This window comes from Diaphorina citri, unplaced genomic scaffold, assembly GCF_000475195.1.
Source record: "Diaphorina citri unplaced genomic scaffold, Diaci psyllid genome assembly version 1.1 scaffold277, whole genome shotgun sequence".
In the NCBI taxonomy this organism is placed as follows: Eukaryota; Metazoa; Arthropoda; class Insecta; order Hemiptera; family Psyllidae; genus Diaphorina; species Diaphorina citri.
The window spans coordinates 223011-240581 of record NW_007377713.1 but is presented as its reverse complement, the minus strand read 5'-3'; the positions used below and the strand labels follow the sequence as shown (position 1 = coordinate 240581).

General features: G+C 39.4%; 1 protein-coding gene and 1 long non-coding RNA gene across 2 annotated transcripts; both read right to left on the bottom strand.

The window, feature by feature from the left end:
• Positions 1 to 1599: 1599 nt before the first annotated feature.
• LOC113466485 lies at positions 1600 to 2237 on the bottom strand. The gene is made up of 2 exons (XR_003390871.1): positions 1984 to 2237; positions 1600 to 1898 (listed from the first exon to the last, which is right to left on the bottom strand). It is a non-coding gene; the product is annotated as an uncharacterized LOC113466485 (long non-coding RNA).
• Positions 2238 to 5964: 3727 nt separating this feature from the next.
• On the bottom strand, positions 5965 to 7122 carry LOC108252111. Its single transcript, XM_017443114.2, has 2 exons — positions 6483 to 7122; positions 5965 to 6347 (listed from the first exon to the last, which is right to left on the bottom strand). The coding sequence occupies exons 1-2, from the start codon at positions 6710 to 6712 to the stop codon at positions 6107 to 6109; spliced, it is 471 nt and encodes a 156-aa protein (XP_017298603.1). The 5' UTR covers positions 6713 to 7122; the 3' UTR covers positions 5965 to 6106.
• Between the last annotated feature and the right edge of the window lie 10449 nt (positions 7123 to 17571).

Sequence of the window (17571 nt, the reverse complement as noted above, 5' to 3'; positions counted from 1 at the left end):
TAATAGGAGCCTTAGGGATTAGGGATCATACCTGGAATAGAAAACTCATCTTAATAGGAGCCTTAGGGATTAGGGATCATACCTGGAATAGAAAACTCATCTTAATAGGAGCCTTAGGGATTAGGGATCATACCTGGAATAGAAAACTCATCTTAATAGGAGCCTTAGGGATTAGGGATCATACCTGGAATAGAAAACTCATCTTAATAGGAGCCTTAGGGATTAGGGATCATACCTGGAATAGAAAACTCATCTTAATAGGAGCCTTAGGGATTAGGGATCATACCTGGAATAGAAAACTCATCTGTGTCAATAGACTCAATAGGAGCCACAAGACCTGGAATAGAAAACTCATCTTAATAGGAGCCTTAGGGATTAGGGATCATACCTGGAATAGAAAACTCATCTGTGTCAATAGGAGCCACAAGGCCTGTCCTTCTTTCCTACGCGGCGTTAACGCGACGTCAACTCTGCGTTTGGAGTAGGGGGGTAAAAATTGTGAAAACTCAACAAACATGACATCTAGCGGAGAAAAAACAATTCGAACACAACAAAACTCTCTGTTCACTTGAAGCAAAACAATATGACGGATCTTCATGCTACTCGAAAGGCGCTTCAGAATTTTAAGACGCCGCGTCAACGCGAAGAGTTACGCCGGGAGGGGAAGTGAAATGAAAAAAACCGGTTTTTTTTTGGTTTTTTAGCTTTATGGTTTTCTGGACAAAATTTGCATCACCATTTTCGTGATCCTGGTAAAAAGACCTTTAATTTGTTTTCGTGATCCTGGTAAAAAGACCTTTAATATATAGGTCGACCAGGTTTGGATAAGTCCTTCTATGGAGACAGACTAGTGAAATGATAAACACGCGTTCGGTTCGCGTTCAGTTGGGGTTGCGTTGGAATGAAAAACAGAGCTATAGTACCCATACAACATCTGATGAGGGACATGCTACGGAATGGCCGTGATAGGTACGTTAACAAACCGCCTAGTTTTTTTTTTTATTATTATTTTGTTACCTACCATATTGTACTTTATATTTTAAATATATAAAGTGGAGCAATATTAATCTGTTGAGATAAAGGGACTACAAGACTACATGTCCTAATTCGACAGTCTAAATAAAGCACTAATACTAATACCTTGTTAGCTTGAAAGGTAGAGCGCCCCTGCCTTGTAAGTGCTAGATCGTGGGTTTGAATCCCACCCAAGGCAAACTTTATCCTAAACAAATAACATACTGATAGATTCTGACGCGACTTTGTGAAGATTTAACTAGAAAAGAAAAACACCAGTAACTTATACTCTTCACAACAGTTGGGGGAGGGATTTTTAAACAAACAAGGATATCAAAGGACGAATGGACAATTGGACAGTGTTCCTCACATTGTCTTTATACTCTTCACAGGCGGATTCAATTTCCATGTCTCTAAGGTCGAGTTTCATCACCGTGAATTGTCTCAGGATTGAGTTCAATCCGAAGTTGCCTGGCTATTAAGTATTAGGGAAATCCTCGTTTCAATCCCCAGTTGGTAAATCTCAGCATAACTGATGTCAACGGATATTTGATATTTGGGATTGAGTTCAATCCGAAGTTGCCTGGCTATTAAGTATTAGGGAAATCCTCGTTTCAATCCCCAGTTGGTCAATCTCAGCATAACTGATCAACTGATGTCAACGGATATGATTTGATATTTGGATACGTTAAGTGTTACTCACATCATCTTTCTTCTCGGCAGAAGGGGATTTAGTTTGGGTACACTCACCACAACACTTGGTGACTGCTAGAGGATTAGGTGTGAAGTTAGGTGTCCATTGTCCCTCACTCTCCTTAGCGTAGTAGTCCATGGGATATACCTGGAATTGGATTGGTAAAATAGTGGATGAGTGGATTGAATACCTACTATCCACTCTCCTTAGCGTAGTAGTCCATGGGATATACCTGGAATTGGATTGGTAAAATAGTGGATGAGTGGATTGAATACCTACTATCTACTTACGTATTTCTTATATTATTGACGGAACGATACTGAGGTCTACGTTTTAACTCGACAGTTTTGCATTTGGTCTGACTAAATGTTTGTTCCGCTATAACTCGCGATTGCCGCTTGCCGCTTTTGATGAAATTTGGTGAGTTTAAAAGATAACGGCACGTCAATCCGTGAAATTTGGGGTCCCAGTACTGAGCGGGCCCATTTTTGGTCTGCCGAAATTTTACTTAAAATAGACGATTCATTTTTATTCTGGTGAGTTTAAAAGATAACGGCACGTCAATCCGTGAAATTTGGGGTCCCAGTACTGAGCGGGCCCATTTTTGGTCTGCCGAAATTTTCCTTAAAATAGACGATTCATTTTTATTTCTCATTGCAAGTAAGCTCTATTAATGATTCTTCCATTGCTGGGTCAATGTCATCCGCTGTGCTCGTAAAAGGATTTAAGATCCATGCTAGTATGTTGAGGGTTAAAATATCCTCATATTGCGTCCTGATGACGGAATGCAGGGTTTCCAGGTGCGTACAGTACTCACGAGTATCTTCATCAGTGAGTTGTAGTTTTGACAGGCAGGGAAACTGGTTTCCATACGACTAGCTTAGCAGCAAATGCAGACATAACACTTTTGGTCGTTATTAAATTCAAATTATCTCCTTGAAGTTTCAAATTGACTTCATTGAATTTGTTGAAAAGGTCTGTCATGTAAGCAATATCACAAGCAGCATTCATCAGTGTTTCACGCAGAAGCGGATCCTTTTCCTCAAATTCCAAAACGGAACTTTGTAAGATGCTGAACCTTTCTAGGCAAGTACCTTTGGACAACCACCTTACTTCTGTATGGAGAAGTAACCGATTGAATTCCTCATCGTTGTCCAGGCACAGTTTTTTGAATAATTGGTCACTTAAAGCACTGCTCCTTATTTTGTTAACAGTCGTGATTACTACCTGCAGGGACTTATGAAGTCTTTCACTCGGAGAAGTAACCGATTGAATTCCTCATCGTTGTCCAGGCACAGTTTTTTGAATAATTGGTCACTTAAAGCACTGCTCCTTATTTTGTTAGTCGTGATTACTACCTGCAGGGACTTATGAAGTCTTTCACTCAAATTTTTAGCAACTAGGTGTTGACGATGAATAACACAGTGAATTGCAAGGATTTCAGAATTTTTATGTGCGCGATAACACCTTTATATCGACCAACCATTGCTGGGGCCGTCTGTCGCTACAGCCACAATGTTGGACCGTGGGATGTCTTTTTCTTTGAGAAAGTTTTCCAGTGTACAAAAGAGTGTTTCTCCTTTCGTGTCCGTTTTCATTATTTTAGCAAACAACAGCTCTTCCTGAGATTTTCCATCTTTAACAAAACGTACGACAGTAGCAGAGACTCATTTCCCGGCAACGTTGATTCGTCCAACTGCAAGGCAAATTTTGAAGTTTGTAAATACTGGCAAATAGATGATTAGACGTTTCAATATTTCTTGCCATTTCATCGATTCTCCTTTGCACAGTATTGTTACTGAGGGATAGCTTTTTTGTTTGATCAATGATAAAACTATTATCAGGTTCATTGTTTCTAACAGTATTTACAGAACAAGCTTGTGGTGTTACATAAGTATGAGTACGAGGTTAATCTACATTGACAATGTTGTCAATGTTTGAATTATTTCCTATGTTACCAGTTCTATCACAGCTACCTACCTCACTAGATTCAACAACTACAGTGTGATTGTTAACTACTGCATTTTTATCAAGATGGGCTTTCAGTTTAAGACTGAGTACTCTTTTCCCATTGAATGATTTAAAATCAAGACTAGAGCCCGTTCTCCCTTTATTCCTGGGCTTTCAGTTTAAGACTGAGTACTCTTTTCCCATTGAATGATTTAAAATCAAGACTAGAGCCCGTTCTCCCTTTATTCCTTTTAATAATTTCCCGCCAACTTTACAAGTTTACAAGCTCATGAAGGCTCTGTGTTAAGTTACCACATCATTTTCCACATGCCAAGAAAGGCCGAGAGTACAAGCTCATGAAGGCTCTGTGTTAAGTTACCACATCATTTTCCACATGCCAAGAAAGGCCGAGAATGGCCTATCTCAGCCCAGTACATAAACACACCATGTGTGAGATACAAATCAATTAATTACATTGTGATCAATTAATCAAGTACTTCTATGGGAACAGACAGACAGACGACATCAAAGCAAATACAATAGTCTGTCCCTTATACCTTTTTATTAGGTACTATTGTAATAATAAAGGAAGGACGGACTAAAAATGAGTGACTATGTACCTACTTACCTTTAAATCAACAAGTCGGGTCACTTTCAAGGTGATTTTGGCTGATGGTTTTCCACTCAAGGTAGGTTTTGACTTTAGTTTTGAACTGTACGTAGGTACCTGCCAATATCAGTAATTATATAATTATCCTAATCAAAGAACAATCAAATCAAATGATCATTCAGTAGGTCAGTACCGCCAATATCAGTAATTATATAATTATCCTAATCAAAGAACAATCAAATCAAATGATCATTCAGTAGGTCAGTACCCTTCAAACTTCAAACTTCAATTCCTTCATTTTTTTCCAAGTTCCAAGATTCCAAGAAGTATTGAGTATTGTATTCCAAGAATCCAAGATAAAATTTAAAATTTCGCGCCCTTCATTTTCCACATGAGATGCGCGTTAAACGAACGCGCGCATCGGATTTTTTCCCTGTCCACTTCAGCGAAACCTCCTTGGAAGAGGGGACATTATCAGTAGTCAGTAGGTACCTAAGTGGGAAAAAATATTCGGCAGAGGGGAAATTATCAGCTCTTTGAAATTTGATTTGAACTTTGAATCTCTTTGTTATAGAATTAAAAAAGTAAAAAAAAAGAAAGAGAGAGAAATGCTGGAACATTGATAATCACTGATAATATTGATAACAGTGAACACGTTAACAGTAAACAGTACTTAGGCGTATTTACGTTTTTCATTTTTTTTTTAAACCAATATTTTTTTTTATTTTCTTCAGTTTATTGTTATTCGATTTATTTAGGTACCTACAAATCCCTATTTTGTATTATTTTCAGAACCTAGAGAATCATACATTCAAGGTGCTTGTCAGCTTGTCATTACAGTTTGAATCATGGAAGGAGGAATAGAGATGGAAACTAAGCTGTGTGACAATTGGTAAGCTTTTTTTTCTCTCTCATGGAAATGTAGGCAAATTAGTAGATATGAGATTGGAATTAAAAGAAAAACAAAATTTCCCATCTACCTTCTCCTGTGTAGGATTTATCAAAGGTTACCAGATAAAAATAATAATAAATACACCGACAGACACCGAAGCAAATACAATAGTCCGTCCCTTATACCTTTTTATTACTATTGTAATAATAAATGAAGGACGGACTAAAAAGTCGTAATTATTACTTATTTGCTTTGGTTTTATTACATGTATTTTGCTCAACAGGTTTATTTTGACCAATAATATCTCTATTTGGTTTGGCTGACTGTTTTTCTTCTTTCTTGGATTTTGATGAGACTATAATTTTTCGATTTTTAGTTTTGATGTTCTTCGTGCTCAACAGGTTTATTTTGACCAATAATATCTCTATTTGGTTTGGCTGACTGTTTTTCTTCTTTCTTGGATTTTGATGAGACTATAAATTTTCGATTTTTAATTTTGATGTTCTTCAGTTGTTCCTCTAGTTCCTGGATTTCCTTTTTCATTCATGTTATGGTGTATGGTGGAATCTTTGAGGATAATTGGTCGATTAGGGCATCTCGTAAGAGTTTGAATTCCTTTACTTGTGCTTCAAGTGTTTCAATTCGTCCGTCCGGTTGGTCTAGTTCTACAATGGGAGTACCTATCAGAACTTTTGGTGCTTGGTGTATTACTACTTGTTTCTATGGTTTGGGTATGACCACTTTTATTAGGAATGCTTTTCGCGTCTCGTGTTTGGGGTGCAATTGGTCGATTAGGTCATCTCGTAAGAGTTTGAATTCCTTTACTTGTGCTTCAAGTGTTTCAATTCGTCCGTCCGGTTGGTCTAGTTCTACAATGGGAGTACCTATCAGAACTTTTGGTGCTTGGTGTATTACTACTTGTTTCTATGGTTTGGGTATGAACACTTTAATTAGGAATGCTTTTCGCATCTCGTGTTTGGGGTGAATTCTCTTGAGATTTTCTCTTATCTTTGTTTGTTAATGTCACCGATTTCCGTGGTGTTGTGTTTCTACTGTTGCCATTTATCTCGAGTGTTGGATTGCTTGGCGAGGAGCTATGTGTTTGACAAGACAAGGATTGTGATGTGGGCGGAGGTTGGTTGCTTTTGGTTTTGCTGATTCCTCCTATACTATCCTTCTTTTGATTGGTTCAGAGCTTCACTAAACTGCACTGTACATGTGTAAACAAAAAGAGCCAAATTTCTGTAAAGGTTTCAAGTTGATATCTATCACCGTTTTCTCAAAAAGTGCGTGCGTACCTTTACCCCACTGCATACCTTTGGGTTGGATTTGGATGGGTAGAGTGATTGAACGTGCCTCCTAGTATTTCTGTTCTATCTTTATTTATCTTAAGTCTTGCAGGACAGGTTTGAGTCCGACATCTGTAGATTAGATTTGAATTACTTTGGGGTATACTGAATATAAATACCTCATCCTGGTAGATTATAATGTTTTTGTCCTTATCATAGGTAAAATCAATATCTGAATTACTATTCAATTTGGAAAGTGCCATGCTAGGTTCTTATAATATGAACACTGAATAGTGTATCTATTCTGACTTCTAACTGAACAAATTGTTGGCTAGAGCCACCACCAGGTAAAATACATAAAGAAAAATTATATTACAAAAAACATTAAAAAATTTCTATTAAAAAACACAAATAATTATTTTTTGTACTTATCCTGAATGTAAAAAACATGTCACTATTTTTATAAAAATCTGCATTTCAAAATCTACAAAACAGTGTTACACAAAAATTTTAGAAATGAGAATTTTTCTCATTTTTTTAAAGGATAAAATTCCATACGTTGTGTTGGCTGGGATTGAACCCATGCCTTCGTGCTTACCAGGTGAGTGTCTTGACCACTAAACCACCTAAGCGTGAAGACTTATCATTTCATGTTATTATTATTTTTTTAATTCTTGACCCCAGTCCTACTCAAGTGCTTCCAATGATAAACCATGCTCATCTTCAACTGGTAACGGGACGTTAGTAGATGTCAGTTGTACAACAGGAAATAGACTTGAACCAGACTTGACTGCCACTATCAGACCCCAGCATAGACCTACAGTAGATGTAAGTTAAGTATACGTTATCCAGATGAATATGAGAGCAATGAGTCATCAAACATATCAAACATACGTTGCCAAACATATCAAAGGTGCAACGGTAGAAAATCTTTAAAAGAGGTAGATACATTGCACACTGCTTCCCCCCACAGTGCACAGTATGGGTGTGGGAAGATGGTGCTTATGAAGTATCAAGCTTTCCATTTGTCCACGAGGCATGCTCTCACTAAACCAGAAAATGGTAAGGTTAACTCTATTAATGTTTCAATGAACTGTATACCTAACTGTACAATGTAGCAATAGCTCTGTGAACTGTACAAGTCAGATTGAGCCCATAGACCAACCATCAAGACAAAACATTTTTATTATTACTATTTTTTTTTTAAATTAGGGAAACAAATGCAAAATCATCAAACTAAAACCCAGAGCTCCCTTGATTTTATTTAAATGTAAAATTTATTGGCAATGTTTCAATGTTATATCTTGTAGGGCAGCGTGGGGCAAAGGTTTGCACTTTTTTTCTGTGATTTTTGTATTTTTTCTTGTTTGACTTACAAACTTAAAACCAAAACCATCTTACAGATAATTTTGTATTCTTCAAAATGATATTTGATTCGACTGAAAAAAAGTTACTCAAAACTGAAATATTGATCAAAAAGTAAAAAAAAGTCAAATGCGTACCTTTACCCCACATATATGTATTAGTAAATGGAGAAAACCTTCAATTGGAAAATGATGCAAAAAACGAACAGTTTCAAGATTTTGAAGTAAAATCAAACAATTTTGTGGTAAAAATAACTAAAAAAATCAATTCAAAACGGAAAATGGAACAAAAAACCATTTTAATTTTTTTCATATGGGAAAACCATTTAATTTCTGCGTACTTTTGTCCCAATTTTTTTGTGTACTCTTGCCTGGTAAGGTCAACTCTATTAATGTTTCAATGAACTGTATACCTAACTGTACAATGTAGCAATAGCTCTGTGAACTGTACAAGTCAGATTGAGCCCATAGACCAACCATCAAGACAAAACATTTTTATTATTACTATTTTTTTTTTAAATTAGGGAAACAAATGCAAAATCATCAAACTAAAACCCAGAGCTCCCTTGATTTTATTTAAATGTAAAATTTATTGGCAATGTTTCAATGTTATATCTTGTAGGGCAGCGTGGGGCAAAGGTTTGCACTTTTTTTCTGTGATTTTTGTATTTTTTCTTGTTTGACTTACAAACTTAAAACCAAAACCATCTTACAGATAATTTTGTATTCTTCAAAATGATATTTGATTCGACTGAAAAAAAGTTACTCAAAACTGAAATATTGATCAAAAAGTAAAAAAAGTCAAATGCGTACCTTTACCCCACGAAATTTTCTGGGCCCTTCATTTTTGAGCCAAAAACCTGGATATAAGAGAAGAAATACAAGAGAAACCTGGATTTAAGAGAAACCTTGATGACCCTGGGACTTTATGCATGGCAAGCAAGAGCTATACCACTTGGCTAACTATGTAGGTATATGTAATATAATTATGAATGTATAGGTACTCTAGGTAGTCTAGGTAATTATGTACCTATGGTACAAAAACCTGGATATAAGAGAAAATCACTATGCAGGTACCTACTCTTTTTTTCCACTACTGTCAATAGTCTTAAATTTCTCTTTTGATAGGTGCAAATTTTATATGAAACACTTTTGTAAGTACTCCTCAAATGGAACTAAAAAAAAAACCCTCACAGTAAGGAATAAAATTGTATTCTTTTCAGTCATTTGTTTCATTACAGTTCTTAATTATTTCTTCCCACAGGCTAACTCCTGTCCAAAGCGACTTGTCTCATGCATGATCTGTGAGGTAGAGCTCCCTGCATCTGAGCTAGCAGAACATCTCGACTATTGTGGCTCTCGCTCGGATAGATGTGATGGGTGTGGAGTTCGGCCATGCCTTTTCCACAAGTTTGGCCATGCCTCGGGATGAACTAGCAGGATTCCGGAGCGAAGCGACGGAATTCAGCTAGTCACTTATAAGTATAAGTTAAGCGACGGAATTCAGCTAGTCACTTATAAGTATAAGTTAAGCGACGGAATTCAGCTAGTCACTTATAAGTATAAGTTAAGCGACGGAATCCAGCTAGTCACTTATAAGTATAAGTTACAAGCAGTCCCATAAGCGACGGAATTCAGCTAGTCACTTATAAGTATAAGTTAAGCGACGGAATCCAGCTAGTCACTTATAAGTATAAGTTACAAGCAGCCCAGTCCTACTCAAGTGCTTCCAATGATAAACCATGCTCATCTTCAACTGGTAACGGGACGTTAGTTGATGTCAGTTGTACAACAGGAAATAGACTTGAACCAGACTTGACTGCCACTATCAGACCCCAGCATAGACCTACAGTAGATGCTGGTCGCTACTCGAATCAAGTAGCTACTCAATTGTCCTCACGAGGCTGAGTGCACCCCGAACTCCAAGCACAACAGAGCCGAAAAAAACCTCGGCCCCGCCGGGAATCGAACCCGGGTCTCCTGCGTGCAAGCCTAGTGTGATACCCACTCGGCCAAGGAGGTTGCTAACCCAGCCCACTCACTGTCCATATAAAAAAAACTTCATTTTATTTTATTTATTTATGAAGTTTCCATTTATTAGTAGGTATTCAGTACAAGTCTCTCAATTAAATAAATATTCAACAAATGGTATACCCATCCGTAAAAGCCGGAGCTTGTGCCAGGTTGTTTGGTAGTAAAGAAACGTTGGATAGAGGGAACTGTAACTCCTGTGGTCTTAGCGTCCCGAAATGGAAGAAAGAAGGAAGCCAGCCGTTCCGAAAACGAACCTTATCTGTTGATAAAATCCGTTCCGGTCGGGAATCGATCCCGCGACCCAGCGCTTACAAGGCAGACGTTCTACTCTCCTAACTAACTAGACTGGTTAAGAACCATTAGGTATGATTGTAAAAAAAAAAAAATGTAAATGCAATTTCTTTCTGTTATTATGTCACAACTTTGGTGCTCACTGCAGCATTGTTCAACGGGTTACTTTCTGGTGTTCTCGTGTTGACCCAGCACCTAAATGGGAAGTATTTTGTCTCTTCTCGCTCATCTGATGAGAGGCATACTACGCCCTCTTGGACCAATCTCTTGTAAAAAAGGTTACATATCGAAGCTACCTCTGCTTTTTAAAAGAGAGAGTTTATAAAAATAGACCTTTACCTTAATTTCAACAATGCAAGGAATTCTCACATTCTGATTGGTTCTTTCATTTTGGGTTGATGACTCCTTGCTCTCATATGCATCTGGATAACGTACTTAGATGTAATTACTGTCTTGTTAGTTACAATATTTTTCTACTTGAATATATCAAGTTTTTTTTTTTAGGAGGTTTGATAGCGGTTACTGCAACTGCCAAGGTCTTATCATCCCGACAGGAAAGAGAGAAGGAAGACAGGATAGGAGATAGCCAGCCGTTCCCAGAACCCACCTTATCTGTTTAGGATAAAATCCGCCCCGGGCGGAAATCAAACCCGCGACTAGCGCTTACAAGGTAGACACAAGCTAACTAGGCTTAAGGACAGGATTTGTTTGATGAAAAGAATTAATGAACTTCTAATAAATTAGCCGATAACATTCAATATTATGTTGTTTCCGATTTCACGACACAAGCTAACTAGGCTTAAGGACAGGATTTGTTTGATGAAAAGAATTAATGAACTTCTAATAAATTAGCCGATAACATTCAATATGTTGTTTCCAATTTCACAGAATCACTTATAAGTATAAGTTACAAGCAGTCCCATAGTGGGGTAATATTGACCTTCATCACTGATACATTCTTCACTGTTTTGTTCTTATTCCAGGTAGACATTAGCTCTTCATCATCAGGTACAACCTTGGGATCTGGACTGTCTTCTAAAGGACCTTCATCTGCCACTGTTGATCTATTGAGACCTGTCTTCACATCTGTTGGTGCTCCTGCCAATTCGTCTGTTGCTCCTAATTCATCTGTTACCCATTCTAATCCATCTGTTGCTCCTAATTCGTCTGTTACTCATTCTAATCCATCTGTTGCTCATTCTAATCCATCTGTTACTCCTTATGATTCATGTGTTACTCGTTCTAATTCACTTGGTACTCCTAATTCACGTGCTACCCCTTCCACTTCCTCACGCACTGTGGACACTGCCATCAAGGAGTGTGTGAACTCGATTAGTGCCGCTCTCAAAGTGTCATCCCAACCTGCCCCTGACAGCGTGAAGAATCATTTGACCAATCAGACTTCGAATAAGGCGGGACTTTCGACCGCATCAACCAATGGAATTGCTTCTCATCAGTTTGCCCCGCCCATGAACAAGTCAACCAATGAGAACGCACCTTCGAGAGTTGCCCCGCGCCAATCAAATGCTTTGACCACGCCCTCCCCCCAGTCTTCCAGACCTAGTGTTGTGGGTTCTAGTCAGTCCAGAGTGCCCATGTCCAATATGAATCGAACCAGTGTTGCCAACGCACAGAGAGGAATCCTGACAAGTTCTAGGAATACAGATAATTTTGTATTCTTCAAAATGATATTTGATTCGACTGAAAAAAAGTTACTCAAAACTGAAATATTGATCAAAAAGTAAAAAAAAGTCAAATGCGTACCTTTACCCCACATATCTAGGAATAATAATAGTCAAGGTGAGTAAAATAAAGGAATTTTAATTGTGTCAAGCATAAATGCTTGTCACAAATATCTAGGAATAATAATAGTCAAGGTGAGTAAAATAAAGGAATTTTAATTGTGTCAAGCATAAATGCTTGTCACAAATATCGTTCCCTGCATAATGCACTATGCTGAATTTTATGACTTGACTTTGACTCGAACCACCAACCTCCAGATCCGAAGTCCACCTTGCTAACCACTTCACCACTGAGGTTGGTGAGTAAAATAAAGGAATAAAAAAAAAAAAATGTTTGAAATTTTTCTAAAATTAGATCAAAAGATGATAAAACAATATTTCCTCAATATGACCCCCTTCCTCTTGCTGGAGCATCACTAAACTAGTAAACTGCATTGTGCATGTTTAAACAAAAAAAGCCAAATTTCTGTAAAGGTTTCAAGTTGATGTCTATCAGGGTGTGTTTATGTACTGGGCTGAGATAGGCCATTCTCGGCCTTTCTTGGCGTGTGGAAAATGATGTGGTAACTTAACACAGAGCCTTCATGAGCGTGTAAAGTTGGCGGGAAATTTGAAATTTTGATTTTTTTTTCCGCAACGCGTACAATCTGAATTAATTATTTCTTCCCACAGGCTAACTCCTGTCCAAAGCGACTTGTCTCATGCATGATCTGTGAGGTAGAGCTCCCTGCATCTGAGCTAGCAGAACATCTTGACTATTGTGGCTCTCGCTCGGATAGATGTGATGGGTGTGGGAAGATGGTGCTTATGAAGTATCAAGCTTTCCATTTGTCCACGAGGCATGCTCTCACTAAACCAGAAAATGGTAAGGTCAGAAAGCCAGCCATTCCAGCCAGGATAGGAGAAAGCCAGCCATTCCAGCCAGGATAGGAGAAAGCCAGTCATTCCAGCCAGGATAGGAGAAAGCCAGCCATTCCAGCCAGGATAGGAGAAAGCCAGCCATTCCAGCCAGGATGGGAGAAAGCCAGTCATTCCAGCCAGGATAGGAGAAAGCCAGCCATTCCAAGAATGAACCTTATCTGTTTAGAATAAAGTCCGCCCAGGGCGGGAATCGAACCCGCGTCCTAGCGCTTACAAGGCATGCGCACTACTCTCCAAGTCAACTAGTCTGGAATTTCGCACTTGGGATTTTGTACTATAAATGGTTTCTTCAAATTAAATTCATCCTAAGGGACTGGTAAACTTAGACCTAAACCCTGGAGTGTGCCTGAAGGCATAGGCATGTGGTGTGTTCCAATCCACTCAACCCGTAAAGTTATGCTGTAAGAGTAAAGTGGATCTATTTATGTTACCTCAGTGCATGGTTTTTTTTGTCTTATTTTTTTATTTATTTATTATTATTTTTTTTTTTTGTTAAGTGTAATAGTGTCTTTTTTATGTGTTCAGATGTAGAAGAAGACGGGGCCAGATCATTGAGTGCTCCCCTAACACCTAGATGTGAAGTATTGATACCTCCTAGCAGTGGGGTGCCTACAGTACAACCCGTTAATCAACCAACACGACAGAAAACCAGACGACTTAACTATCCTGATGGTGAGTTCGATAGACCTAGCCCACTCTATATATATAAAAAAATCTCAAATTCTTTGTGGTAAAGCAGAGCTTTTTCACAACTTTTGTGGATATCGCAACATTCCTTTGCAATCAATTTCCATATTTCAATAATCTTTTTACACTGGTAATGTCGCCACTGGTCGCTACTCGAATCAAGTAGCTACTCAATTGTCCTCACGAGGCTGAGTGCACCCCGAACTCCAAGCACAACAGAGCCGAAAAAAACCTCGGCCCCGCCGGGAATCGAACCCGGACCTCCTGCGTGCAGGCCTAGTGTAATACCCACTCGGCCACGGAGGTTGCTTGGAGTAATAAATAATAGATTAATAGAGCTTGTTTCAACTGCCCGATTAGCTCGATTAGGACCGAAAAGTCCCCTTAATTCCAGCAGTAGGCTAGGTGCTATTATTAGGGTCAAATTCTCATAATATGACGAAAAAGAGAAGAAAATTAATAGTGTTTTTTTTCAGGATAGGAGAAAGCCAGCCATTCCAAGAATGAACCTTATCTGTTTAGAATAAAGTCCGCCCAGGGCGGGAATCGAACCCGCGTCCTAGCGCTTACAAGGCATGCGCACTACTCTCCAAGTCAACTAGTCTGGAATTTCGCACTTGGGATTTTGTACTATAAATGGTTTCTTCAAATTAAATTCATCCTAAGGGACTGGTAAACTTAGACCTAAACCCTGGAGTGTGCCTGAAGGCATAGGCATGTGGTGTGTTCCAATCCACTCAACCCGTAAAGTTATGCTGTAAGAGTAAAGTGGATCTATTTATGTTACCTCAGTGCATGGTTTTTTTTGTCTTATTTTTTTATTTATTTATTATTATTTTTTTTTTTTGTTAAGTGTAATAGTGTCTTTTTTATGTGTTCAGATGTAGAAGAAGACGGGGCCAGATCATTGAGTGCTCCCCTAACACCTAGATGTGAAGTATTGATACCTCCTAGCAGTGGGGTGCCTACAGTACAACCCGTTAATCAACCAACACGACAGAAAACCAGACGACTTAACTATCCTGATGGTGAGTTCGATAGACCTAGCCCACTCTATAACAGAGGGAACTTTAACTGCTATGGTCTTATCGTCCCGAAATCGAGGAGAGAAGGAAGACAGGATAGGAGAAAGCCAGCCGTTTCCGAGAACGAACATTATCCCATCAGGATAAAATCCGCCCCGGGCGGGAATCGAACCCGCGGCCTAGCGCTTACAAGGCAGACGCACTACCAACTAAGCTAACTAGGCTGGCATTGTAAAAGTTTAGGCCAGTTTATTCTACCCGAATTTTGTAAGTCTACAACCTAAATAGTTCAACACAAATCAGGTCTGCTCTTACTTTTTCATAAAATTTTCAATCATTACGACGTTAATCACTTAACTACTGTTTCACATTCGCAACACCCCCTGAGTCCAAAAATTGACTTTTTTTTCCTTCACCCAGCAGGCAATCCGTTTGCCTGGGCTAAGGGTTCAGAATCAACTGTTAACCCGAGCTGAGCCAAGGGGTCAGAACTTACCCCGAGCTGAGCCAAGAGTTCAAAACCAACTGTTAACCCGTACTGAACCAAGGGGTCAGAATCAAGTCTTACCTCGAGCTGAGCCAAGAGTTCAAAACCAAGTCTTGACCCCTGCTGAGCTGAGGGGTCTGAACGAATTCTTACATGAGGATCGTATGGTTCACAATCAAGCAATAGACGACGAAGAAGTTATGTGTCTGCCTTGTGAATTCTGTGATTCCCCCATACCTATGGATCATCTTATATTGCACCAGGTAAGCTTTCTTATTATTATTATTGTTTGTTGTTGTGGGTGTTGTTGAAGTTATGTGTCTGCCTTGGGAAAATTACTGGTCGCTACTCGAATCAAGTAGCTACTCAATTGTCCTCACGAGGCTGAGTGCACCCCGAACTCCAAGCACAACAGAGCCGAAAAAACCTCGGCCCCGCCGGGAATCGAACCCGGAATCCCGCGTGCAAGGCGAGTGCAGTGACCACGCTTGACTCCGCCGGGAATCGAACCCGGGTCTCCCGCGTGCAAGGCGAGTGCAGTGACCACTACGCCATGGGAGCTGACTATTAGGTATGATTGTGTTATAGATGCTCTCACCGAGTACATGCATATTCTGGAGGAGCAAGGTCTGTCTAATGGAATCACGTCTAGTAAAAGTTCGGATAAGAAATTGGAGCGAGAATCTCGCGATACCCCGGCACCTAATCCTGTGCAAGAAAGAGCAGCTCTGATCCGACGAGCTAGAGAGGAAGTAAGTTTTTTTTTAAAGAGGGTTTGACAGAGGGAACTGTAACTGCTAAGGTCTTATCGTTCCGAAATCGAAAAGAGAAAAAAGACAGGATAGGAGAAAGCCAGCCGTTCCGAAAACGAACCTTATCCTTTCAGGATAAAATCTGTCCCCGGGCGGGAATCGAACCCCGTGGTCTAGCGCTTACAAGGTAAACCCGCTACCAAGCAAGCAAATAGGCTGAATCCCTGTCTCTAGTAGCCTTGATTATGGCCAAATTATTTTTATTGTAAAAGTTTTCTTTCTTTTTTTTTAAAAAAAAAAGAGGTTTGACAGAGGGAACTGTAACGTTACTATTTTTTATTTATTTATTTATTATTATTTTTTTTCAAGTGTAATAGTGTCTTTTTTATGTGTTCAGATGTAGAAGAAGACGGGGCCAGATCATTGAGTGCTCCCCTAACACCTAGATGTGAAGTATTGATACCTCCTAGCAGTGGGGTGCCTACAGTACAACCCGTCAATCAACCAACACGACAGAAAACCAGACGACTTAACTATCCTGATGGTGAGTTCGATAGACCTAGCCCACTCTATATATGTATATAAAAAAATCTCAAATTCTTTGTGGTAAAGCAGAGCTTTTTCACAACTTTTGTGGATATCGCAACATCGAGAATCTCGCGATACCCCGGCACCTAATCCTGTGCAAGAAAGAGCAGCTCTGATCCGACGAGCTAGAGAGGAAGTAAGTTTTTTTTCTAAAGAGGGTTTGACAGAGGGAACTGTAACTGCTAAGGTCTTATCGTTCCGAAATCGAAAAGAGAAAAAAGACAGAATAGGAGAAAGCCAGCCGTTCCGAGAACGAACTATCCCATCAGGATAAAATCCGCCCCGGGCGGGAATCGAACCCGCGGTCTAGCGCTTACAAGGCAGACCCGCTACCAAGCAAGCAAATAGGCTGAATCCCTGTCTCTAGTAGTCTTGATTATGGCCAAATTATTTTTATTGTAAAAGTTTAGGCCAGTTTATTCTACCCGAAGTCTACAACCTAGTTCAACACAAATCAGGTCTGCTCTTACTTTTTCATAAAATTTTCAATCGCAGCGTGAAGAATCATTTGACCAATCAGACTTCGAATAAGGCGGGACTTTCGACCGCATCAACCAATGGAATTGCTTCTCATCAGTTTGCCCCGCCCATGAACAAGTCAACCAATGAGAACGCACCTTCGAGAGTTGCCCCGCGCCAATCAAATGCTTTGACCACGCCCTCCCCCCAGTCTTCCAGACCTAGTGTTGTGGGTTCTAGTCAGTCCAGAGTGCCCATGTCCAATATGAATCGAACCAGTGTTGCCAACGCACAGAGAGGAATCCTGACAAGTTCTAGGAATAATAATAGTCAAGGTGAGTAAAATAAAGGAATTTTAATTGTGTCAAGCATAAATGCTTGTCACAAATATCGTTCCCTGCATAATGCACTATGCTGAATTTTATGACTTGACTTTGACTCGAACCACCAACCTCCAGATCCGAAGTCCACCTTGCTAACCACTTCACCACTGAGGTTGGTGAGTAAAATAAAGGAATTTATTTGTGTCAAGCATAAATGCTTGTCACAAATGTCGTTTCCCACTCAATACACTAAGTTTCATGAAATGACTTCTTGGACTCAAACCACCAACCTCCTGATTCAAAGTCTACCATGCTAACAAGAAAGAAAGGTTTGATAAAAGGAACTGTAACTACTATGGTCTTATCGTCCCGAAATCGAAGAGAAAAGGACAGGGTAGGTAGGAGAAAGCCAGACATTTCAAGAACCGTGGAATTCTGACAAGTTCTAG

Bases quoted from the DNA above. Each gene is read 5' to 3' on its own strand.
- LOC108252111 (XM_017443114.2), bottom strand. From the start codon at position 6,712: ATGGCACTTTCCAAATTGAATAGTAATTCAGATATTGATTTTACCTAT. The intron at 6,348-6,482 runs CCAAAGGTATGC...GAAGCTCTGAAC, and splicing joins TCTACCCATCCAAATCCAAC to CAATCAAAAGAAGGATAGTA.